General features: G+C 36.5%; 2 protein-coding genes across 7 annotated transcripts in view; one reads left to right on the plus strand and one right to left on the minus strand.

Moving 5' to 3' along the window:
• The window catches only part of arhgap9 (Rho GTPase activating protein 9), a 77,060-nt gene extending 57,428 nt beyond the window's left edge, over positions 1–19,632 (plus strand). For 5 of the 6 annotated variants that reach the window (XM_038296952.1, XM_038297193.1, XM_038297350.1 and 2 more), the window contains 8 exons: positions 1,720–1,825; positions 2,209–2,328; positions 4,116–4,214; positions 5,631–5,708; positions 6,077–6,130; positions 6,901–7,035; positions 12,053–12,158; positions 18,316–19,632. In XM_038296952.1, the coding sequence (XP_038152880.1) occupies positions 1,720–1,825; positions 2,209–2,328; positions 4,116–4,214; positions 5,631–5,708; positions 6,077–6,130; positions 6,901–7,035; positions 12,053–12,158; positions 18,316–18,502 (885 nt within the window). In that variant the 3' untranslated portion in view covers positions 18,503–19,632. The remainder of the gene's footprint in view (positions 1–1,719; positions 1,826–2,208; positions 2,329–4,115; positions 4,215–5,630; positions 5,709–6,076; positions 6,131–6,900; positions 7,036–12,052; positions 12,159–18,315) is intronic. The other variant, XM_038297273.1, reaches the window with a different exon arrangement.
• A 1,934-nt stretch (positions 19,633–21,566) lies between these two features.
• Positions 21,567–25,475, minus strand: part of LOC119791361 (zinc finger E-box-binding homeobox 2-like) — a 42,665-nt gene continuing 38,756 nt past the window's right edge. Inside the window, exon 8 of the mRNA XM_038297463.1 lies at positions 21,567–24,462. Coding sequence (XP_038153391.1) covers positions 23,849–24,462 — 614 coding nt within the window. The 3' untranslated portion in view covers positions 21,567–23,848. The remainder of the gene's footprint in view (positions 24,463–25,475) is intronic.

The following is a 25,475-nucleotide window of genomic DNA, read 5'->3' on the forward strand; positions in this document are numbered from 1 at the left end:
AAAAGTTTTAAGTTTTCACAAACATCTTTCAGCTTCTCTGTAACTTGTACCCGATTTTCCATAACTAAACAGTAATTTTAGGGTTTCATGGTATTTTATGAATTAAAAATTAGAGCCAGAAGTGGACAACGTGCATGGATGTCAAGCCTATTGATTTAATACTTGCTTATGGCCCATTCACACTCGATGAATACATCAATACAACAATAGAAACTTTTTCTTTGTACCGTACTTGTCAAGGCCATCTGGCCCATTTCAACTGGATAAAAGGTTCCCTTTTACACTAGATACTAAGTGAGTTTTCAGACTTTCTTAAACAATAAAATCCTGTGGTTTATGGGGATGTATAATTCTGGAGGCAACATATTGGGGTACAGGGTATGGCATGGCAAAATGTGGAGGTAACAGTGCCAGCAAGCACATCCAGCAGAAATATGTAATTCGAAGGGTGACTTGTCTTCCTGCATCTCATGTGAAAGGTTGAACTTTATCACTGAAAATGATCATAGAATGTCCCGGTTGAGGTTGTGGTTGGGTGAGTGGAACACACATTATATATGACCTCTTCTTGGGCTGCAGCCAGAAAACCTCTCCAAAGAGCTGCAATGAACAACATGTTATTTCCACGTCAATATACTACAAACTGCAGTATGCTTTGAAAACCGTGAGGGGGAAAGTGTGCACAGCTTTAATTTTACCTGGTTTGGCTGTGCTTGTTGCTGGGAGACTGAACAACACAAATATTGTTTCAGGTTACCTTTTTTAGTTTCTAACTAAAAATATGCATATGAATGGCACAGGGGAAACAAATGGCTCAGTCACAATCCACACCCAAATCTCTTTAGGTATGTTGACAAAACCTAAATATTTGTGTTTACAGATTTTTGATTTACTTCCAATATAACTATCTGATTAATCATGATTAATCTATTATTGAAATAGTTGTCTAATTTAGTAATCTATTAATCGCTAAATGGAGTTTAGAAACTCTGAAACATGCCTTTAGCTGACAGAGCATCACACTTAGATCAGTAATTATACCAAAATTGTACAAAAAATGGTAAACATTTTGCAATTAAGATTAATATATTTTTTGTCTGCCACTATGCTCCATCCAGAACTCAAGTGGAAAAGTTTTAGTTTCACCTGGTTTAATTTTGCAAGAAGTTTTCTTTAAGGCATCTTTTGCTATCCGATTATTAATGGATTAATCCCAAAAATAATCGACAGATTGATTGATTTGCAAAATAACCGTAAGTTGGAGCCCTACTTGAGCTACCGTGCAAACAAAAAAAAAAGAATGAGAATTTTCTCTATATAAATGTGCAAAGATTTTGGAGAAATACCTAAAAAATGTGCAGCTTTATCTACAGTGAAAGAGGGTTCCACAATGTAAGAACTCATGGGAACTCAATAGACACTTAAAATTTGTATTGGTAAAGTAAAATGTTCTTCCTTTTAACAACATCTTACTAAATGGTTTAAATTAAATGTTTTGGTTGTTATATCACAAAATTCCTGAGGCAATGGGGTTAAAAGTTTTAAAAGAAAACTTTTTGATTTTAAAAAGTAATTCTTTATGAATAGTTCTCCAAGTTTTGTGGACATCTTCAAATATTTTTTTGTGCTTTAACTGTGAGCCAAATAATAACTAAATATATATCTTTTTTAATCTTTGAGCAGTGTGCCTCATCTTTGATGTCTTTGTTTTCTCCTCAGGATCGAGAAAATCCATTAGATAATATTCTTCAGTACTCTCTGAGGAGAGCTGGCAGCGTTGAGATGTTGGACCACAGCGGCGACGAAGATGAGAGGAGAGGTTCTCGTAAGTCTTGACCATTTGTTGCCTCCGATCACTTCATAATAGCTGCCTTCCTGCCATCCCTGCCCTCTTCACACAGCCTAGTTCACAGCCTCTACCTCCATCATCACTTTTTTGTCTTAATCTTCATGCAGGCATCTTTCATCCTTCTATCCTTACCTCCATTATATCCTCAATCAAGCCCACCTATTTTTTAGCTCAGCCCCCGTGGCAGATAATTCCGCCATCAGTCCTGGCTCACCTCCGCCGACGCCCAGCGCTCCCACTTTTCATTCTTACCACTATTCCCCCTCCTCTATTCTCCTGGCCCACAGCAGAGCATCCCGCACTGACCTCCTCTTCCTTGTCTTCCCTTTCTGCTTCCTCCTTTTCTTCTCCTCATGTAGTCCCTCGCTCTGCCTCCAATCTGGAAAACACGGAAAGGAAAAGAGTGAAGACGAGGCTGAAGAAGCTGATCCTGAAGAGACCTCCTCTCCAGGCTCTGCAGGAGAAAGGGCTCATTAAAGGTAAGGTTTCTCTCTGTAAATCGTACGGTGATATTTATTCTGGACTATAGGTGGTGAATCATTAAAATTATGTCTTATTATCACAAGACAGTCTTAAAGCAGAACCTCAAGATTTGTTTTTAATTTATGTAAAGAAATTGTGTTTTTTAGTGAAGCAAATTAAAGTTATGATGGCAGACAGGAAGTGTCAGCATTCATCCTGCAGTGATGCCACATTCCCCGGTGAATGTGTGATGCAATACTTCCTTTCTGTTTAGTAAGTAACTTTTTTTACACTAGTAACAAAGCATAATTTATTCATCCTTCTTTAAGCTAGAGAGGGCAGTCATGTTATTTAAAATATTCTTAATAAACCATTTAATACACTATGATTCAAGTGCTCGTAAAGATAAATACGCTGACGCCTCATCTAGGTTTCCCTTTCAGATGCTGGGTGATATGAATAAGAAAGTTTGCATTTTCAGAGAAAATCCATGCTTGCAACTCTACAAATACAGAAATGTATGCATGTCCTGTTAGATCTACTTATAAAAACCTGACACACAAAAGGAACATAGAAACACTGCTTTATCAGTATTTTATATCAGAGAAGTTAAAGGTAAAGTAGCTTCATAGGTGGCTCCATTTAGGAAAGAATCAAATAGTCAAAATAAAGGCTTAGCCCACCAGTCTATCATCTATAATTGAAGTTGTTGCCTCACTCCAGGATGGTGTCATAGCTAAACAGAGCACCATGCCAGATTTAGTGACTAAGACATGAAAAGCAGAGAAAACATAAAGTTAAATGTTAAACTAACAAATGATGCAAAATTTGAGAACTGAAATAGAATGAAGCAGAGTGATGTACAGCTCCCACGTCAGAGGAAAAAAGAGAGTATATACAGTTAATTGCAGTCAGAGAAACAGGACTACACTGAAAAAGAGGCCAAGCTCAAACATCTATAAACAAACGGGTTAATGGCAGCAGCACAGGCAAACTTGCAAGCACCCTCAAGTACCCTGCAGAGAGTGTAGAGCTGGTCCCCTGTTACACGTCTAGGACAAAACTCACTCTGCTCCTCCTGAAGCTGAAGTTTGACAATCAGCTGGATTCTCCTCTCCAGCACCCTGGCATTGGCCATCCTGGAGAGGCTGAGAAGGGTGACCCCTATAGTTGGAAACACACCCTGGTCCCCGTTCTCATCAAGAGGAACCACTAGCCCAGTCTTCCAATCCAGGCACACTCTCCCCAATGCTCATGCGATGTTTAAGAGACCTAAGGTACTCAGGAATCTCATTCACCCTAAAGCCTTGGTTGGGTTTTTTTCACCACCTAGGAGACTTCAGCCTGGGTCTGCAGGCACCAAAAGATTTGGAAGCACCAGATGATCTTGATATTGTATTATTTGACTTACTAGAATATAATTTCTCCCTTTGTGATGATGATAAAACTGTTGACTTTCTGTTTGGTAGACAGTAATATAGGATATGCTACTGAATCTTGACGCTGTTACTTGCTGCATGCTTTTTCCCTTTTTTTTTCTCCACATCTTTACTGTTGCTGGATAATGGTGCCACACATTTAAGATACTCTATAGTTTAGAAGTAGAGTGCACGAGTTGAATTGCATCATCAAGTGAGAGCAAACACGTCTGCCGGGAATTGAGTCAATCGTGAGAGGGTTATTCCTGCACTGAACATTTTTTTCAGAAGTCTGCAGCTTGTAGCTCTGACATGATGAACCAAACCTTCTAAACCAGCATAAAAAAAAAACAGCCTGTTTATGTCCATCTGTCTTCGCCCCTCAGATCAGGTGTTTGGCTGCCGCCTGGAGATGCTTTGCGAGAGAGAGAGGAGCAACGTCCCTCGATTTGTCAGACTTTGCACGGAGGCCGTGGAAAAGAGAGGTAGGCTACAGTCAGTCACTGCAAACACGTGATCACAGCTAACTGTGGACACTGGGGAAAAAGATCCTGAAACCTGTTTAGTGCATCAGCTGACAGCAACCCTGAGCCCAGTGCGTTTACAGATTTGTGCCATAAAGCCTCCAAAGGCGTATCGGCTAAAAATAGTTGCGATGGCCCATCGGAGAGCAAAAACAACTTTGCTGCAATCCAGAGAGTATCTCATGACAGCTGCCAGCCTGGGAGAAAGATAAATGAGAGAAAATTGACTTGTTTCGAAACAATGCAGCAATGAATATTTCATGCACAGAAGAAAAACTGTTGGGATTTAAAAACCTGTTTTGATTAATGAAATATGTCTAGTGAGTAGAAGTGTGAGTTCAAGGCATTTAAGGCTCTGATGTAACCTATTTGACAAGATGAGATACTTCATTGGTAATCTAATGAAATAACTATGAGAAATAACAAAGGGTTTACACCTCTGTGATGTTTTAAATGTAAATTAAGGTTTGTTTGTATGGATAAATAAATAAGTACACATCTTACAAAGGATAAGAACAATGAAAATAATCCATATCTTTAATGTACTGCTATAGATGAGTGGGAGAACTACTAGTTTCATTTTTAATCTTTACTCTCCACACCTCCCACACTGCAAATTAGGAGTCTGCATGCACCCGTATATATATATATATATATATATATATATATATATATATATATATATATATATATATGGCTAGATGAGTAGAATAGAATAGAATATACTTTATTGCCCACCCAAAATTTGTCATGGACCAAAGTGTGCAGTGCATAGTTGTAAATACACATAAAAACAAATAACTGCTAAAAACACACACATACAGACTCATTAGAATAAAAAATAAATAAATAAAAAATAACATGCGATACTAAAAGAACAAGCAGAACACCAAGTTATTGCACACTTCCTATTTCTCCCTTACACATCTATTTAAAATTTTGATTTAATATTTTGATGGAGAAGGTTATAAGGGAGTATTTAAAGTGGTTCAGTTTGGTTTTGGGATTCTGAACTCACATTCCTTATAAAGGCTACTTATTTCCACAAAGAATCTTATAACTTTGTCAGGCCTTTTTCAAATGAGTGGTGAAATGAGGAAGAAGCTCAAATAAATTAGAAGATTTTATGGCATCATGCAGCATGTCATTTGTTTCATTTTGCTTGATATGCTGAAACTTTTCTTAGTTCCATTTTGTCACTTAAACCTTAAGACAATGTATTTAGTAAGTGCATTGATTCACATCAGTGATGGCTTCTGCATCTTTCAGGATGATCAGGTAGAACCGTAGCCCTGTACATTCAGAAGGTTGTAAACACTTGAACCTTTTTTTTTTGGAGATCTACCTGGCTAACCTGCTGTCGGTGGTGTGTTGCAGGACTGGACACTGATGGCATCTACAGAGTCTCAGGGAATCTTGCTGTGATTCAGAAACTTCGCTTTCTGGTGGACCACGGTGAGGATCAAGAGGTGGAGGGGAGAATAACATGTGTAAAGTCCTGATAAATCTGTACATGATAATGAAATCAAGTTAAATTGTTCATTTTTATTCCTCTTTTTCATCAACTCAGAAATATATTTATAAGACCATAAAATCAGGATTCTCTATGTGATAACTAAATAAACTTAATGTGGAAAGAACTTGTGATAAGTATAGATTCTAAAGGTTTTTTTTTTTTTTTTCCTTGGTTGTTAATCATATAAATATAAAAGTGAGTGTTAACCTTAATGAAATCTGTGACTGCCTGACCTACACTGCGGGCCCTTAGTGTTAATGAACCGGACGTAGCAGAAATCCATCTGAGTACCTGTTGGTTTTTGCAGAACGAGCGCTGACCACAGATGGCCGTTTCATGTTCCCAGCGGACCTGGTACAAGGTAGACTCAAGCAGAGGAAGCATAAAGCCGGCCCGCTTTTACTTCTCACTCAGCCTACTGTGTGTTTTGTGTATCATGTGCTGCAAACCTGAATGCCTCAGTGGGGGGAAAAAGTCCCCACAATGCCCACCCAGAGAGCTGACTATAGCAGAGCTGAGCTGCCGTGCAGATGGGAGCAGAATAGCATTTTTTTCTCTTTCTTTTGTCGTTGTTGTGATACTCTTTGCTTGATGTGTGTGTCCCTTTAGGCCTCTGTGCTTCAAGATTTCTGATGTAATAACATGCAGCAGGTTGTACAGAGTTACCACGCAGTCCGTGGGTGCCACCAAGTGGACAAAGAAGATAATTGTCTGTTTTTTTTAACATGCTTAAACCTTACAGCAGTACTTCTGACTGATGCTTCTTATTGTTGAAGTGAAGAGGTTGCTGTTCCTCAAATCATTTGGCTCTTTTGGTCCAATTTGAGAAACATTAGTCAGAGTTGAAAAAAAAAAAAGCTGTGTTCTTTGCCATCTGAAGTGAGTGTGTGTGTGTAAGCGTAGGTGTTTTTTGGATGTGTGTGTGTGTTTTTCTCACTTTTCTTACCCTATCTCCGTCCTGCAGCTAGCAGCCTTCATGTTACGCCTCAGCCCTGGAGTCAATTTGCTCGCTTCTCACATCAAATGAGCCAACTGAAGTCTTTCTTTTTTCCTCTTAAAGTTACTTCCTCTGACTCCGCTTGTCTGATTTTTTTTTTCTTTTTCTCCTCCTCATCATCTTTCTTGTCTTAGAGGAGAAGCTGAATTTGGACGAGAGCGAGTGGGAGGACATCCATGTCGTCACGGGGGCTTTGAAACTTTTTTTCCGCGAGCTTCCAGAGCCGCTCGTTCCTTATGGCTTCTTCACCGACATCGTGGAGACAGTCAGTGAGTGACCACCTTCAGCCCTTTCTTATGGCTTATATTAAAGCCAGCAGTTTGTTTAGTCTAAATGAACACTAAGGAGGGTGCTGCAAAGTTACAACAATCTTTAATCACTCCATCAAAAAGAAATTTTAGGCACAGTGCTTGCACCCCCTGACATTTCTTTTTTTCATGTTACAACCACAAATCTAAAAGTATTTTATTGAGATTTTATGTGGTAGACCAGCACAATGGAGAACATCATTGAGACATGGTGGGAACAGGATGCATGGTTTGGATTTCAATCCTTTTTTTATAAATGATGCCATGAGAATAGGGGTATACATTTATATATATATATATATATATATATATATATATATATATATATATATATTCAGCCCCACTGGGTCGATGTAGAACCACTATTAACTAAACTAAAATCTGCATGTTTTGGGTAAACCTATGAATATGCGCTGATTCATTCGGGATTCATATCCTCACAGCATGATGCTGTTTCCCCTAGAGCAGGGGTGTCAAACTGGTTCCAGAAAGGGCCGTGTGGCTGCAGGTTTTCTTTCCAACCAAGCAATAGCACACCAGACTCCAGTCATCTCATCAATTGAGTCCAATCTGAACACGATGACTTGATGAGATGCCTGGAGCCTGGTGTGCTATTGTTTGGTTGGAAAGAAAACCTGCAGCCACACTGCCTTTTCTGGAACCAGTTTGACACCTGTGCCTTGGAGTATTTTTCATTCAGTTTTTTTCTTTTAATTCACATTTTATCACATTCAGGCCTAAAACTTTTGGTTTCGTCTGAACACTATTTTCCAGCTTGCTGTGTACTTAAGATTTGTCATGGTTTTCTTTTGGCAAAATGTTTTTTTGTCCTTCTCTTCCATAAAGAAGTTGTGACTTTCATGTCAGCAGATTATCCCAACTGAGATTTGGATCTCAAAAGCTCCTTCAGATGCAGCATTGAGCTCTGAAATTGAGGCTCAGCATTGAGCTTTTCAGATCAAAGCCAACCTTGCCTTTCCTGTTATTTCAGGGGAACAACCATGTCTCGATAGGATTCCAAGTGTACCATGCTCTTTGCATTTTCAAATGATAGATTAGATGCTCTATGAGATGTTCCAAGGTTTTCCACAACTATATCCTAAACAGGCTGCTGTGTCCATTAGCTTGCTAGCTTTATGTTCCCTAGAAATGTTCTAAAGATTTCAAAAAAAGATTAAATAACACACAACCGATACTTTTTCATTGGATTTTATTTGAGTATATCAGAGTAAAGCAAAAATGAAAATATGTGCCCTAATATGTAGATTTTCAGAAAAATATAAAAACCATGCGTTCATTTCTGTTCCCTTTACAATGATGTGCTACTCAGTACTCGTCAGTTTAATAGCTGCACATAGGGTGCATTGAAATTTATTGTATTTTCAAATGAAAAAGAGTTCAATGGGTTTAAAATACTTTTGCAACATCTTTATTTTCTTACTCTCTGCAGAGGTGATTGAGAAATAAATGTATTCACTAAAGAATTTGCTTTAATATTAACCTGAAACATTTTCAAACCTCAGCGTTTTTATGCATGGGTTAGTTTTTGCTCTTAGTGTTTTAAGTCTGTGTTGGTTGATTTCTAAAATCATCTTCGGAAACATTTCGACCACCAGACCACCTTCGCAGGATATATTTTGATTTAATCTCTGTATTTATTCTCAGCTTGTTTCATAATGAATGCACGCTGTATGTTTGATCCTAATGAGTCAAAACCAGGACAGAGTTCAATCTGATGTTTTTCTCGCTTTGTCACCTTTGAATTTTGTGGCTGATGAATATTTTCCATTCATGTTTTGGCCCCCAGGACTCATAATCAACAACTCTTTTGAGAATGCAGTGCTTATATTAATGACATAGATACAATCAGAACTGGTTTTATTGATATCAGAGATATAGTTTGGTTTATTGAAAATTATTTCCATTCTTTTGAACTGCCCTGTTCTATTTTACTCTTATTCATCCACAAACCAAGTTCAAAGGAAAATCCTTTTTTTCCCCTAATAGATTCTGACCAGATCCACTTTATTTTTCATTGCAAAAGGACAGTGATTGTCTTTTAAAACAACAGCTTCCGTCTTTGCAGCCTTGGTGTGCAATGATGTATTTAATGGTAGCTGGACTCCTGGAGAAGCTAAAAGCTACCCAAGTTAATTATGACTCCAAAAGGTTTTATACTGGACTTTTCTGACTTTTACCGACTATGAAATCATGTAATTTTTTTTTCATTAACTAGTTGTATGAGTTTGTTTACAAAATCCTCAAAAGTTAAAGGTATAGTGGAGAATTTTCGCTATTTTTGAAAATACCCGCCCTATCCACTTTAAAACAAAATGCATATGCACAACCCTGTACCCGCTCCGGTGAGGGAACGTCTATTAAATGCTTGCACCAGCCTGTTTCTCCTCGTGCATGCTCTGTTTAAAAGTTGCTGTTTGCATCGCTCATACTGTACAAGCTTACTTTACAAAAGAAGATTTGCAATTTTTCTACTATGTCAGACTCACCACCAGTAAGTGAAAATGGGGACGAGCACGTAAGACGGCCTTACATATACATATCACCAGAATGATTAACAATTAGGAGGAACACTTATTTTGATGATCCACCTGGAAAAAGAAAATCCTCCACTATACGTTTAATATAATTTATGGAGAAATTCAAGGGGATTCTTAAGTATTATATAAACATTTTTGAATGGCATCAAAACAGCGCTTCTGCATGAATTCCAAATTATTATAATTTGTTCTGAAAAAATGAGCAATGCTGGTCTTTAGAGGGAGGGCTTTGTGCTCATTAGCTTTTGCAAATATAGTGTTTCTTTTAATCATTTCTAAACTTTCTATAGTTGATATCAAAGGATTTCAATTCAACATATTTGTTTAGGTCCCATCACATTTCTTCTAAACCTTAGTTGACTCCATCTTACAGAAGAACATCAATATTTAAAAAAGACAAACCATAAATTCAAAAAAGAAAAATACACGTTAATCTTTTTCGTTTACCACCCTTTCAAAATAATAATTGTATTGTAACATAATTCAGTTCAACTTGGCCAAATTCAGATATAATATAGTTTGTAACTGTTTCAAATCATTTATGATAACAGAATTTTTTTTTTAAGTCAAATGTAAAACAAATAGATTTGTAGAAATAAGGATGGAAGATTAACCATCAACCCGAGAAATACCTTATAGTTGAAATAGAAAACATGATCACTATGAAAAGAGGTTCAACACTCAGATCAAATTTGACTTGACAAAAACACTGAAGGTATAGAAGAAATAAAAATGGGATCCAAAAAGTAAATGAAAAATTGAAACAAACACAATAAAAACCTTAAGACAAAACTTAAGTTAATAGAACCAAATGAAAAAATAAAACTGGGTAAAAATAAAAAAGAAAGAAAAATATGCAACAGATTAATATGCAAGTACAAGAAGAAGCCAGACTAAATGTATCTAATTTACTTTTGTAAACTTGTACGATGTTCAGGTCTTCTGGAGGATTTTTTCTAACATAAAGGTTGTGAGAAGAAAACAAATCTGTGATGTCGGGTTTATTTTTTTTTAAACGACTGATACCAACAGAATGTCTATCTCTGAATACCTGAGAATTCTGCTGCACCTTAGCAGCTCAATATCAGTTATAAAAATCTCAGGCAGAGATTTATTGGAAACTTGGAACTTGCTTTCTGGTCCTCATCAGCTTTCAGAAAGAAGAATTTCCTTTTCTAGCAGATCTCTAATCTAATTAGTCCATCAGCATTGTTTGTGCATTGGTCTAAGAGTGAAAATACCACTTAAAACATTATATATCTAAAAAAGAAAAATATTGTCTCTGCCACCACTATGTTGTGCAGGATTTTTTTTTAAAGTAAAGAGGAAGCATTCCTTTTCAATGTGGATAAACCTCTGGCAGAGCGAGAATCAGCATCTAGAGGCCAACTCAGACGTGAGAAGAGAGAAATTGACAAAATGTGCATTTGCAGTTATTCCCACCGTACACAAAGTGAATGGTAGGAATAACTTCAAATAAAGCACTAATGAAGAATAGGGTGAGCTCATAATGTATATCACTTTAGGTATGAGCTTTATATAGAAGGAGGTTTTTAAGCCTGGTGTCAAAAATAGATGGGGTTTCTGACTCATGAAGAAAAACTGGGAGCTGGTTACACTGGAGAGGAGCATGACAGTAACCTGTAGTCTGATAGCAAAGTGCAAAGTCTTATTATTTAGAAATTTAATGAGAAATTTGTAGTTTGAACAAATTACATTTTGTATCAAACAAGCATCCATTGACAAGAATCTATAATCTGAGATTTTATAGCAGCATCAGTAATTTTCACCTAAACTTCTTCTGCAGTGTCTTGGTTCATTTGAAGGTTTGAAATGTTTGGACATGCTAAAGAACTGCTGTTGTCCGACAAATTGGTAAAGAATCCATGGGTCTGATTTTTTTCACTGGAGGATTTGGGGGCAACATATTCTAATGCAGTTCTTACTCTCTGCAGCATTGGAAACAGGATCAAGTGACTAAAACTTGTGTGTCACAAAAAACCTTTGTGTTACAGGACTGTGGTAAAACAATTCCTAGTTTTTTAATGTATCATTTAGCATGCCTGCCAGTGATCTGGCTGCATGTCAGTCAGTCTTTCAGCTTCCTGTATTGAAGCAGATAAGTTATTTTATTTTTGTAATATATAACATCCTACAAAAAATAATGAGGTTAAAATGGGTATTCATAATTGATGATTTTCATCTGTTCGGTTGAAAGTCAGCACCCTTGTTGTATGCCTGTCACACCGCTGTGTTGATATCCAATTAATCTGTTCTTCATATCAGATGAAACAGCGAGTTCGTGCCGAGTTATCAGTAAATATGTAAATCAGGTTTTAGATTCCTGTTAAAAAGCAGATATTGCTGCATAAATGATGACACTTCTGTTAATCTGACTTGTCTCTTGGCCTACGTTGCAGAGATGACAGACCACATGGACAAAGTGGACCGGCTGAAGTGTCTAGTGCTTAACATGCCCCCTCCAAACCACGACACCCTGAAGTTCATGTGTCGACATCTCAGACGGTGAGAGGATTGATTTAAATTGACATTCAGTTCTTCTAGGCTCATGCGTTTATGTGCTTGCCTGGGTTTCATTCGCTTCAGATTCTTTGAATTTTTGAGTGAATTTCACTAAACGACCTGACAGCTGACTGAAATGATTTCTTCATGGCTTTTTTCTTATTGAATCTGACCACAAGAGGGAGTAGTTTTCCGCATGTCCCCAATAATTCCCTGTCAGCCATTCTTTTGGCCACAGTGCCTGAAGTGTACCAGGATCACACTGTTGTTAAGTTTGGGTTACTGTGAAGATGAAAAGCCTGGCAGGAGATGAATGGTGTACGATGTTCTGCGAGCCAGTTCCTTTTACAGTACATAAAATGTGTGTTTTTTACCGCCTATGGCTTTTTTTTCTTCCACTCCAGGGGAGAGTGTTCGTGTTCTGAGGCTTATGTTTGTGCCAGGGTGTGGTGGACCCCATGAATTTGTCAGCTCGGTGTCTTTCCCCCATTTTCCCTCTCATGTCATTCCTCTGTGGTTTTAATTTATTATCTCTCCACTCGATCCCCCCCAAACTCCTCTATCTCCTTTTTCTTCTCCTCCTCTCTTTCCATACTTCCTCCCTTCCCTCCTTGTCTTCTTTTTCTCCCTCATTCTCCTCCCTTCTTCTCTCTCATTTTTGCCTCGAAGGTCCCATGGGAGCCTTGTGGTTCGTCTGCTGGAAGGCATACCAACACCACCGCCGCCACCACTGGAACCTCGCTCTCTTTACTCTCTCTTCACTCTTTTCCTCGCTCACGTCTTTTTTTCTTCCTCTTCCCTATGCTCTCTCCCCTTTTTTTTTCCTCGTCTCTTTTTAATGTGGAAGTTTTGAGCAATTGCTGGCTTCTTCTGTGGCTTGGTGGGAACAGCATTTTTAGAAGAATGCCTCATGCTGTGGCTTTAACCCGTTCCTGGGTCCTCTGTTAAGTTCTAACAGTCAAATACACCAACATAGGTGATTGGAAAAAGCACCTAATGTGCAAAATCTATTAGTTCTTGTATATTGGTAATACTTTGAGCACTTTGTTATTTAAGTAATGTTTGATCAGCAAGAACTTATGCAAATCAATAGCTGCTTGGGATGTTGTTAAAGTTGCAGGGTTTTGGACATAAACTGCTAACGATACTGGAGCTGATGCTTACTAAATCTGTTCTTTAAGCTGAGGGGACAGAAATGAAATTCCAGTTTTATAGCACTTCATTCAAAAGCAGCTTAGACATTTGACTCAAAGCCACAAATGTCGGCTTCATGGTGGCCCTCTTGGAAATGTCAGGGATCAGCAAAACAAGGAAAGTCCAGTTGTAAGTCTGGTCCTGTCAGTGCTCTGGAATGTCCAGAATTTTAGGATTCATTGCTTTTTTTTTTTTTTATGTGTGTCACTGTTACAGACAGACTGGATGTGACTGAACTAAGTAGTTTCAGCAACAAAAAGGTTTCTTCGACTTCTCCTTTTTGGTGCAGTAAAATCTATTGGAGCATTTGTCATAATTTCTACTCTGCATTTTTAAGCTTCAGTAAAAACTAGAATTTTAAAAGTAAAATTAAACCTTTTTTTAATGTAATACATGAATTTTGGGGAAAGAGAAAGTTTTACTTAGACTCCCTTACACTATTTAATTGTTTTATAGCATTATGTACATACACCTAAAAATAATTCATAAACTTTACTCTAATAATGTAACGCTTTGGCATGCACGCACGGTGCATGCACACTATAGCTCACAGCAGGACTGATTCTGCTCTGAGTCCAGACGGATCACACACACATTTGGCAGGGTGCAAAAGTACTGCAAAAACCTGCTCGTTGCTCATGGGACTCATATATGCCATGAACTTTTGAAGACTTCCAAAAACATTTCCTGGAGTTGGATGGATTTAAACTGTCCCCAAAAGTAAACACCCTGAATTTGAAGTTGCTTTCCTAAATGCATTAATGAGTTTGTCATCTTAGGTTAGGAAAATGTGGCATCAAAGCCCGAGAATTAGCAGTGGGTTCCAGTAAATCTTAGTGTAAGGTTTCCTGACAGATACTTTTATTCAAATATCTAGTAGAGATTTTATTCTTCATTGAGTATGGTTAGACAGTTTAAGCTGTTAATTTGTGGTTAATTGTGTGGATCTTGTTTAATTAATGTAATTGCATTCTTAAAAGTCCACTAGTCTGGACGACTGGTTTAAATGTTGAAATTACACTCTTTCATTGTGTAGGTTTGTAAGATTTTTATCGCATATTTGAGAAGTGACTATATTACCATATCTGTGATGGATGTGGTGTATATGAAATACTGTGTATTTGTTGTTTACAAGTCATACTAACTTTATGTTTTTTTTTCGGTATAAATTCTAAAGCAATACAACATAATACACTTTTACTATTAATGCTATATTTGTACATGCGTTTTTTCATTTAAATAGAAGCGTATATAATCCTTACACCACTGCTCAAAGTTTAAGTGGCTGTTTCTGTTCTGACCCTTGCCCAGAAGTTGTTTTAAGCATGTTTGTTAAAAGTTAAATATTCTTGATCTTACGTATGAGTATATTTCTATATCAAATGTTGAAACTGTCAGCTTCAGAGAGTTGTACATTTTTTATTGCATATTTGAAAAGTATGATTTCAATGAGAGGGCTGCTCAGTTGATGCAGTGGGTAGCACTGCCACCTTCAGCAAGAAGGTTCCGGCTTCAATTCCCGGCCTGGGTTCTTTCTGCATGGAGTTTGCATGTTCTCCCTGTGCATGCATGGGTTCTCTCTGGGTACTCTGGATTCCTCCCACAGTCCAAAAGCATGAATGTTAGGTTAATTGGCTTCTCTGAATTCTCCTTAGGTGTGAGTGCGTGCGTGAATGCTTGTTTGTCTGTGTCAACTTAAAATTTACAGTAAATTGCTGTTTGTGACTTTGAAAAACAAGTACACTTTACTTAATTTAAATAAATCTAACTTACAACTTAGATGTAATTAAGTAAATGTTATCTAATATCTTCACAACTATTATGTCTTATGGAAAGTAAAATTCACTTGATACTGGCACGTAAGTGTTATTTGATATTTCAGGATTCAATTTTACTTAAATCATTTGCTTGCAAATACTTATAATATATTTTTAAAGTAATTCTTCTGAGTTATTTTTATCAGTCTGGTCATCCATCAGTAACCCAGCAAACTAGGAATTTTAAATAATTTACCTCATGTTTAGTGAGTTAGGGTCTTATTGCAGGAATACATCTCTTTATGTTCTGCTTTTCTGACATTCAAACAGAAAGCAACCACCTTCTGAAGTTGAAGAGCAGCTAAATGCTAATAGATATGATGATTTTAAAAGACATTAGCAGAAAAAAAACTTGAACTGTATTCAAATTGATGAACTCCATTACCTATTAAACATTTTTGTAGTAATTTATATATTTTATTATGATTTGCATTCTTTATCTGTGACATCTTTGAGGTTAACCAGACACTTAACTTAATTTTAAAAAACGGAAATAAAATGTATTTCGAGTGAAACATTAGTCACAGTCTATTCCAATATCTTATATTAAGCAAGTTTTATATACTGTAAATTCTGTCATATTTATTCTAATTGTCCATGTTTTTATATCAAATGTTCCTTGGGTATTTCCAGTGGCTATCAAAAGTCTCTACACTACATAACAGGTGACATTTATCTTGAGAATTTTAAAAGGAAAACAACAAATCTTATAGGGGAAGAAATGACAGATATGTGAAAGCTTCAAAGCCAGTCTTTGTAAGTGGGCACAGGCCTTGCAATAACACTCAGCTGAAGCCATTTTTTTATTCAATATCAGCATCTAATTAAAAAGTTCAAAACATCCATGAATTATACTACTTCCAAGTTGTTGTAAATAATCCTCAGTTGTCCTAGCTGGGTATTCTGTCAGGAGGTTACAAATTATTCCACAGCATTTTCTATTTGCCATTGCAAAGGAGCAGCATTAAAGTTAATTGGACTTTTCTTCAAAATCATGGAAAAGACAGAATGGAAACTATTTGAGGATACAACACCAACACTAAAAGCCCTTTTGGGATTTCTAACAGGATTTTCCCTTGTTTGATATAATTTTTTTTTTTTTTTTATCACCAGTGGGTGTTACAGTGACAGTGTCTTCAAGTCCAGTCTTAAACTTCTGTTGTTCTGCAGACTTCAGAGATGTACCTGCTTCGACAAACCTGCTCTTACTAGTAGGTCATTGAAAGGTCTCTGCAGGACATGGTGGCATGTTTTAGAGCGTCATTAGCTCTTCATAACATGTATGTTGGAGCAAAGACATCCAAAATCTGTGAACACAAGCAGGATTCCAGTCTAAGTCTGCCAGAGTAGAGAGCTTACTGCTTTAGGCTCTGCATTGTGTAGACAAACAGGAAATTAAGAACTTTTTACAAAAAAATCTCTTCAAACATAGGTTTAGTTACAATTAGGTCACATAGGTGCGGTATTCCCTAAATTGGATTAGAAAATAATATGTAGATATATATTACCTTAAAAAATATTCTAAACATTACTTAAATTATTCAGGTTTTGCCTCATCTGGGCTTTCGTATCAATGGTGTTCAATAGTTCTTTCGGAGGACCTTTAAGTTTCTTTCTTTAAGGTTCTTTTTCTGTTATTTATTTATTATCTTAGGAATTTGGCAATTCATAGGAAGAGATATACAAAGTAAATAAGCAATAAATAAATATCTGATAAATTAAATATTAGTAAGAAGTAATTGAGAAAGGTTGATAACTCATAAGTATGTATGCAAGGAAAGATGAATTCATTAACAGTTAAACAAGCTGGAAGTCTGGGAATCATAAGTAATTGGTAAGTAATTATTGAGTAATAGGCTGCAGTACTGCGTCTGTGGATATTGGTGACTCCCATTTAACATAAAGTTTCATTTCTAGTAATAACCAAGTAAGTGGTGGGTTAGATATATGCAGATGTGTCAAAACTATTAATGTTTATTGCATGCCTAGAAGTAAAAAAAACATTACCGGTAATACATTTCTACAGTAGAAATCCCACTGTTTAAAAACACATGTGGAAGATAGAGAATCAACTTTAGATTTTTTACCAAGTAAAAGTGTTAAAGTACCATTTACAAAACTATTTAAAGTATAAAAGTAATGTTAAGGGGAGATGCTTTAATGCACTAGCCTATTAAAGATTAATTTCTCTACGATGATGATGATGTGGATGATAATTGTGTTAGATTTAATTTTTTTAGATTTATACCTTAATGGTAACAGTGTCAAATGTAACTTTACATCATCTTAAAAAATTATTTATTTTGGTAAGCGGTGAACATCAAGTTGGTCCAGCTCCGACCAAAGTATGTTGATGGCTTTTATTTTATTTTTTATACCAATAGGCCATAATGAAATTAGCTTAAATGAAAAAAACAAAAACAATCAACAAATTAGTATTTTTTTTTTTAAATGTAATGAGTAGAAAGTAGAAATAACTGAAAATAAATGTAAGGAATAAAAGTAAAGTATAGATAGCCAAAATGTCTACTTAAGTAAGGAAACAAAGTATTTGTTCTTTGTTACTTAACACCTCTGGATATAGGAAATATATAAATGGAAAGATATATAAAATGAAAATATAATTAATGTAATACCGTAGTGAGTATTCCTTTAATAATGAGTAAAAGAGTACAACTGAATAATGTTGTTAATCAAGCCAGTTGTAAGCTGAGCTATGAAGGTATTAAAAAAATCACTACTGGACTTAAACAACTGTCTACTGCAGAAAATCTGAGATTAAAAAAATCCTTTAAAGACTTGATATCAGATAGCTGCGTCATCCTTTAGGTGACGATATGCCTTTTCGAAATACCAGTGGTGTTTTTATTATAATATCCTAATGATAAAAAAGAGAAACAACTTGTGTCTAAATAATCTGCTGCATTTTTATGTAAATCAAGTTCTTCAGTCTTCGATTTGTTTCTGTTTTCTTGACTATTTGATTAGTTGTTTAATCGTTCAATAAAAAAAATCACTTTCAGTTGAAATGTCCTGTCACTTCACATTGTGGAACAACCCTAGATCCTTGCTTTAGAACTATCTCAACCCAATTCCAGGTTTATATTGTCTTATTTATGCTTTATGTTTCCCTCTTATATTTTCTGCAGAGTGCTGGAACATTCAGACGTCAACAGAATGACCACCCAGAACATCGGCATTGTGTTCGGGCCAACCCTGATGCGCCCAGAGCATGATAACGGCAACATGGCTGTGAACATGGTTTACCAGAACCAGGCGGTGGAGCTAATCCTGAGCGAGTTCGATCACATCTTCGGAACAAGAGGCCTCTCTTGATCTTCTCAAACCAGGAGATGGCAGCAGCTCAGTACACTGCCCCCCAATTCAGACTGAAGCAGAAGCATTGCAGCAATAGCCTGTAGACCCATATGCTGTAAAATGGATTTCACATCAAAAGATAATTGCGGGGTAAAAAGAACCAAGACAGAAAGCTGCTAATCATGACATCTGGCCTCCATAAAAAGCCATGTTAAAACAATAATAGTGAAACAAGCCAATTTTAGCTGCAATGCTTGTGCCTTTGAGCGCAGATGTGGAGCCCTGCCCCAGGGCAGCACAGTGCTGGATCAGACGCCTCCTAGTCACTTCTAGTTGATGTTTCAGACTTGATCAGGGCGAATAAAAAAAGCCATAAAACTGAAAAATCATCAAGCATCGGACATTTCTTAAGGTTGCTCTGAAACAGAACTTACCAGAACCATCTCACTGTGAAAAGCACCAGCATGTCCTGCAGAGCGGACAGACAGGACCCCACCCCAGCATTAGCCTGGATTTACTGCTGAAAAAAGTGCAACGATTAATCTATGTAATGCTTAGATGGATCATTTGGTGTCATTTTAAAAAGTGTTTCTAAAGATTAAAGAGTAATTTTTAGTGAATGGGTGAATGTGCGGCAAATGTTCCTCTTTAGGTTTTTAGTGACTAATTATCACTTCTCTTGTACAAATATAAATCTATTTTATTAGTACAAACTCCTCATATTAAGTTAAATGTAAATAGTTACATTTCTGTCTTTATCACCTAGAACCCTTTTATATAGATTGTGTAACCTGACCTTTCTGAACTAGCAGAATACAAACTAATTATGAGGTAAAGAGTTTTTTGTTTCTTCCAATAAAAGCATGATCAAATATGATCTGCTGTGTGAGATTTGCTTGGGATGCCCCTCTAAGGTTGTTTTTCTTTGTTGCGACTGGCAGATTTGCGTGCGGAGATAGAGGCGTGTGGAGGTATGTGGGCCTCAGAGACTGAGCAGGCAGAATTGTCCCCTGTGATTGGTGCGAATGCTGCTTTTAATAACAGAACAAAAGGGGAACTGGAAATGCATATGTTTTAAAAATGTGGATTTTCCCCCTCAAACCCTCTCGCTCTGTGGCTTGGGTAATTTTATATTGACTGTGGGTTTGGCAGAGGACAAAAAAGGAGTAGAAAGGAGGCACTGCGGGGGAGGGAGGGGGTTAAGTTTTTATTAAAAGTGTTTCTTCATTTGTGTTATTTGAAGTCGTGCAAGTTGATTGAAAGTGGGTAAAACTGCGTTTGACTGATGAGGACTCGTCTTAGATTCACTCCTAGCAACTCCCAAGGATGTCCTTAAACTTGTTTGCTCAAATAGTTTCATCTAAAACAAGAAAAGCCACTCCTGTTTTTCTAATCCACATGATGTGGTTACAGTTTATATCAGAGTTTGTATGCCCACCCTACAATCAGAGGTTTCTTTTATTCATAATTTTTGACAGCGTTGCACCAGAGGCTTTTTTTGCATTATGTCAGAGATTAATTTCCTTAAGAATTATGCCAGCCCAAAAGCAATGATGCATCTAACATTTTATGAAGAATTTCTGATGTACATTTTGTTCAAATTTCCAGATAGTTTTTTTTGTTTCTGTTAATAAAGCATCTGTGTTATTAAATTGCTGCAAAATAAGTTTTGTCATGTTTTTATTTTTTATTTTTTTTATTTAGAGTGACATTACTAACAGCCCACTAAAATGACTCTGAGCACTGCTTTTAATCAGCACTTTATTTGGTCCCTATGAGTGAATAAAAGTGGATTGTAATGATGCTCCGTCTAAAATAAATGTCTTTAAAACCACACAAGATCTGAATCTGGATTTATAAAATCAAGTTAAACAGTTTGGACACTTACGGTATTTGATTCCATTTATGCATCTGTAGGTGGTCAATTGCTGTTGAATATTTAGAAAACTATGGGAACACAGTACATTAGATGCTGTGAAAGTTTTGCATATGTGTTTTAGGCTTTTTCACCCAATGTTTCTACAAAACATAATACATTACTCTATAAATTTGAAGGAATACTGCTTGCTGCTTTGGTTGCTTTTAAGAATAATCTGTAGATTATAGTTTGTGTATAAAGCAAACTTTCTTTTTCTAATGTTATTTCTCCTTGTTTTAATTTTAATGTTGCTCTAACTTTTTTGTGTTTGTTTTGTAAGACTCATTCCAGCAAATAAAGTATAGACAAACTGTCAGTTCACAGATTTTTCTGAGAAATGAAACTTAAAGATGTATGAATCAGTCTATCACTACTACAAAAGTAATGGTTCCACCTGACAAAAAAGCGCAGTCAATAACACAATTGTAACTTTTCTATCATTTCTAGCTGACTAAAAACTGGTAAGGTATGAATTAAATGTGTCTGATCCCACGGTTTGTTATCTTCAACTTGTCATTAACTTAAAACTCAGCATAACAAATATCAAGAGATACCACACACAGGCTTACAAGAGAAAATTAGGCAACAATGTTGAATCATCATGCAAATAGACAGAGCCACAAAAAAAGAAGAAAAAAAAACAATGTAGGTAAGAACTCCCTGGTGATCTCTGATGGTTCATAGTTAACTATGATGGGAAACTGACTGGGCTGAGAGCACAGCTTCATGTAAATGTCAGCCTGGTTCAAATCTAAAAAAAAAGCAATTGATGTTATTGGTGCTTTCAGGATTTCTCTCCTTTTTTTTTGAGACCATTTTAATATTTTTGTGAAATAACAAATTGATTACATAGTTCTTGGCTTACATGAATATCAAATATATCTCAGAAGCATGAAATCATTACATATGGATTTGATATATCACCTGAACCTAGACAGGAGGCAGTGTCTTGGATTGTGCTTTAACAAGCTGCTGTTTACGTGATTGAAAAATACATTTTTAATAGGAAAAGGTTGAACGGATGTGTGCAGGAGCATTGGCAACAGAAAAAAGAATGTCCTCACTAGTGCTCCAAAGTTTATATGGGTGAGAAACGTGGTTTAGATCTGTGGAAGTAAACAAATAAAGACCACAGAAGCAACCACATCTGTTTTTTTTTTTTGTTAACATTAAGTTCCTCAGGTAACATACTTGTTTCTTTTATTACGGCGTTTTCTTTTAATGGATCCTCCAACAGTACAAAATGTATGTTAACAGCCACAGATCAAGTTAAATTAAACTTTAGAATACAATCCTTATACAACGGATACAGGCATGTGCACATCAACGTACCAAACCTGGTCAGAAATGGAGCAAAACTTAAATCTGACTGATACCACAAGAAATTTAGCCTCAAGATGCATTTTTGTTACAAGTAGCTCCCCCAAGAATGCTTTAAAATCCTTGGATGGTATGTTAATTTGTAGAGAAGAGTTTTACTCCACATCAAAGGGTAAATTGCAATAAAAATGTTTACTTTATGAACTCAAATGAGAGCTGCAGACTACTCATAACTGCATTCATCTGGGTGGGATTCTGCTATGTACTGATGCAGAATTGAGCTTCCCACAGTTAATTTCGTAACTAATCAGTAACTTTCTGCTGCGCTTTTTGCTGCTATTTGACCACATCACTCAATTTCATTGCAGAGCTACACTCCTGAATGGAACTTGAAAGGCGGACTCATAAAAAGGACGTTACATGGCTAAAAATTTTTATTTGCCTCTTATGAAATCTGCATCTGAAACAACCAATCGAGAGAAAATGTGCAAAAATGTCTTGTTTTAATTATAAAAATAAATGAAATACAAGATTTTTAAGACAAATTCTGTACATTTCTATTACAAAAAAAAGAGAAGACAATATACAAAAGGTTGATACAAAAGATGCATGGGTGTGACATTTGTAAAGCAACACAAACTTTAGAGGAGTGAAGAAAGTGAGTGAATGCAAAACTTATTTGCCTGTTCTTCAGCTGGAAGATAACAGGTAAGGAACTATGCAAGAATAGCATATGAGTTGGCGTGTCACACATGCATATCTTTGGTCTCACACACACACACACACATGAATGTGAACAAGAAGTATCTTTGGTACGCAGTATGCATGAGCGCTGCAAGCTTAGTCACACCTCATGCACCACCGTCTGCACTGCCTCATCATACGAAGGCTTTTTCAGATTACTCACAGTCGTCTAAGTACATCTGAGGCACTTTTCACGTTGACTACACCGCAGTTAGAAAGAGGAAGTTCAAAACTGATCTATGCGTCCTGAGTCTTGACCCTCTTGCCACACCTCGTCAAAAAAGCCTAAGAGTTTGACACGTTAATGCTCTGTGACTGTAAAAATAGGCATAACGCATGTAAATTGTTACAAGAAAATGCAGATGTCTTTGCACTTGATGAATTAAAGCAACCAATTTCTTTGTGACAATCAAGCAAACGGTAAAAGGTTCCTATCATAATCTGCTGCTTTAAAGGGGAAACCCCCCCGGGCACTATCTTTATCTTTTGCCCCCGTTTACATCTTAAGCAAAGATGCAGAAATGACTGTCCTCCCAGTAAGGCGAACGCTCAAAAAGGTGCAGGCCACATCTTTTTGTTTGAAGCATGAATAAACAGCTACCTTCCAGCTGTTCCTCTTTTTGGGGGGCTTGTTTGTAACATTTAACAGATGGCTGATTGAGACCTCTGAGGAGCTGGCAAATAAGAGTTACATTTTTGAATTCACAGCAAACATGACAATTAGCTCTAACATATATAATCAGTCACAAGCTTCAATTAAAGAAATCATTACATTAAACAGATAAATCCTAAAAACATCACATAAAACAACAGAAATACTGAACTGAGAGGGGTTTTGTGCACTTAAGAGCAAAAAATACATAACTTACATAATCGTTGCGTTTTCAAGCTTTGTTAGGACATTAAATTGAACACCAAAATCTGATTCCAACAACCAGAAAACCGCTTTAGGGGCTGGTTGTTCAGATAATCATAATTTCAACTGTATAAGACAAAAATACTTATGTTTCTAAATTGGAAAACAACAAACTTTTTATTTTGTGTGCAATAAACAACAGCAAGCCTGTATGCAATGTCACATCTAAATTTGAGGTCAACCCAATTTGGTTTTTGCTGTCCTGAAAAACAAATAAAAAAACAACAAAAAAAGAAACAATGATGTGTGTCTGTAATTGAAGTCTATTGAAAATGGTAAAACATTGTCTTTTGCATTGACACAATTTTTATTGGCATGACTTCATCCATTTTAAGGCCATGTGATCTTTGGTGCTTTGTGCATGTTTTCATGTAAAATAATAAAAACAAACAATGCTGAGGCTGTTGTATATGAAAGAATATATATATATATTTATATTTAAAAAGAGTACTTTTTTTAAGTCTTGTTAAATTATTATTCTAGGTAACTCTGTTAATTCCATGTTCATTTCACATTTATCCAAACCCCCATTCTGGTCCGGAGTGTCTCTGCCCCACATTTGGTTCTCTGCTTTGTTAATATGATTTCCTGATTCACAGTTACTAAGCTTATTTCGCAAGTTGCTGCCATCTGTGAGTGACCCTCCATTGGGACTACTCCTCAGATCCTCTGTTACTTCTAGCAGACCTTTGTGTATCTTCTGTACTCTTTCCTCTTTTTCCTCGCTCTCCTTCAAAGCATCCGGAGCTCCGTCTAGACTGGAGTCGCTGAGGAAGGAGTGGGTCATGAGGGGGTCATCCACAGACAGAGATTTGTCTTCACCGAGGCTGCCCACCAAACTGCTACCTGCTCCTGGGGTGAGAGGCATCTCCTCCTGATCCTGGTCCGGATCCTGGTCTTTGCTGCAGTATGCATAGCGATGGTTCATATGCTGGGAGTAAGAGCCTGAGTGGGAGAAGCGTTTGCCGCACTTGTCACATTGGTAGGGTTTCTCTCCGGAGTGCAGCCGGCTGTGCTCGATTAGATGGTGCTTATGCTTGAAGGCTTTGTTGCAGATCTTGCACTCATGAGGACGCTTACCTGAAAAGATAAAAGCAATTGCCTCCATTTTACTTAAATACTATTTTAGTACATTCAAATAGATTATTGACCAACTTCTATTGTTTTAAAGGTATACAGTAGTTGTTAAAGGAGAAATACGTTGTGAAAGAATGTGAGAATGTTGATTGATGTTAGTGTAAGAATGAGTTTCGTAAACCAGCACTTAAAGCTCTCTACCCCCTTGTGGTTTTTATGCATGGGCAATGAGTTGGCTTATGATGCAAAAAAAGTATTTTTATCGTAATTAGAATGCAATTTCTGGACAAAAAATAAATGTTAAAAGTACATCCCAACAATTGTTGAGCATTTGGGGTGAAAGCAACTGTAAACAGCACTGCCTTCTATTTCTTTGTTTTTTATTTCTATCATTCTTAAAAGCTTTTGCATATGATTTGAGATTTAGTTTATCATCTAATTTAATATTTAACTAAGTTTTACAAATTTTAACAGCCACTTATACCACACAAGGCAGACAATGAATTTTGCAACCAAATAAAATAAAAATAAAAATAATTATGTACCCCATGACCTAATTCTAAAACCACCTTTAATAGTAGTGTAAACCTCAGCCGAAGATTTTTAAACTGTCTTTTGTTGTTTTGCAGCCATCAGTCAGAAGCTCTAACATTTGAATCAGAAAAATCAGGTCAGGGATAAAAAACAAACCCAAATCATCATCCATCCACTGCCATCTTTGAAGGTATTCAATGTTTTAAGTAATATAACTTGTTTTTCTTGACAACCCTGTCTCAAAAACATACTTTCTAACATACAGAACTCGTACTATAACTCTCTTTAAGAAAAAAATACTTTGCCAGAAATCTTTAGTTATTTATTCTTTGTCAAAATTGAAAAATATAACATGCTTACTGAGTCTAAGATGGAGTTCTTGTTTCTCATTTGAGGGTGGGGGACATTCACTCATTGGAAGATTTGTAGCTGTCGCAAATGTTTTTCATTCATAATTATTCTTTTCTACCGATTTTATGGAT

Source organism: Cyprinodon tularosa, unplaced genomic scaffold, assembly GCF_016077235.1.
Source record: "Cyprinodon tularosa strain WSP-4 unplaced genomic scaffold, ASM1607723v1 ctg10, whole genome shotgun sequence".
In the NCBI taxonomy this organism is placed as follows: Eukaryota; Metazoa; Chordata; class Actinopteri; order Cyprinodontiformes; family Cyprinodontidae; genus Cyprinodon; species Cyprinodon tularosa.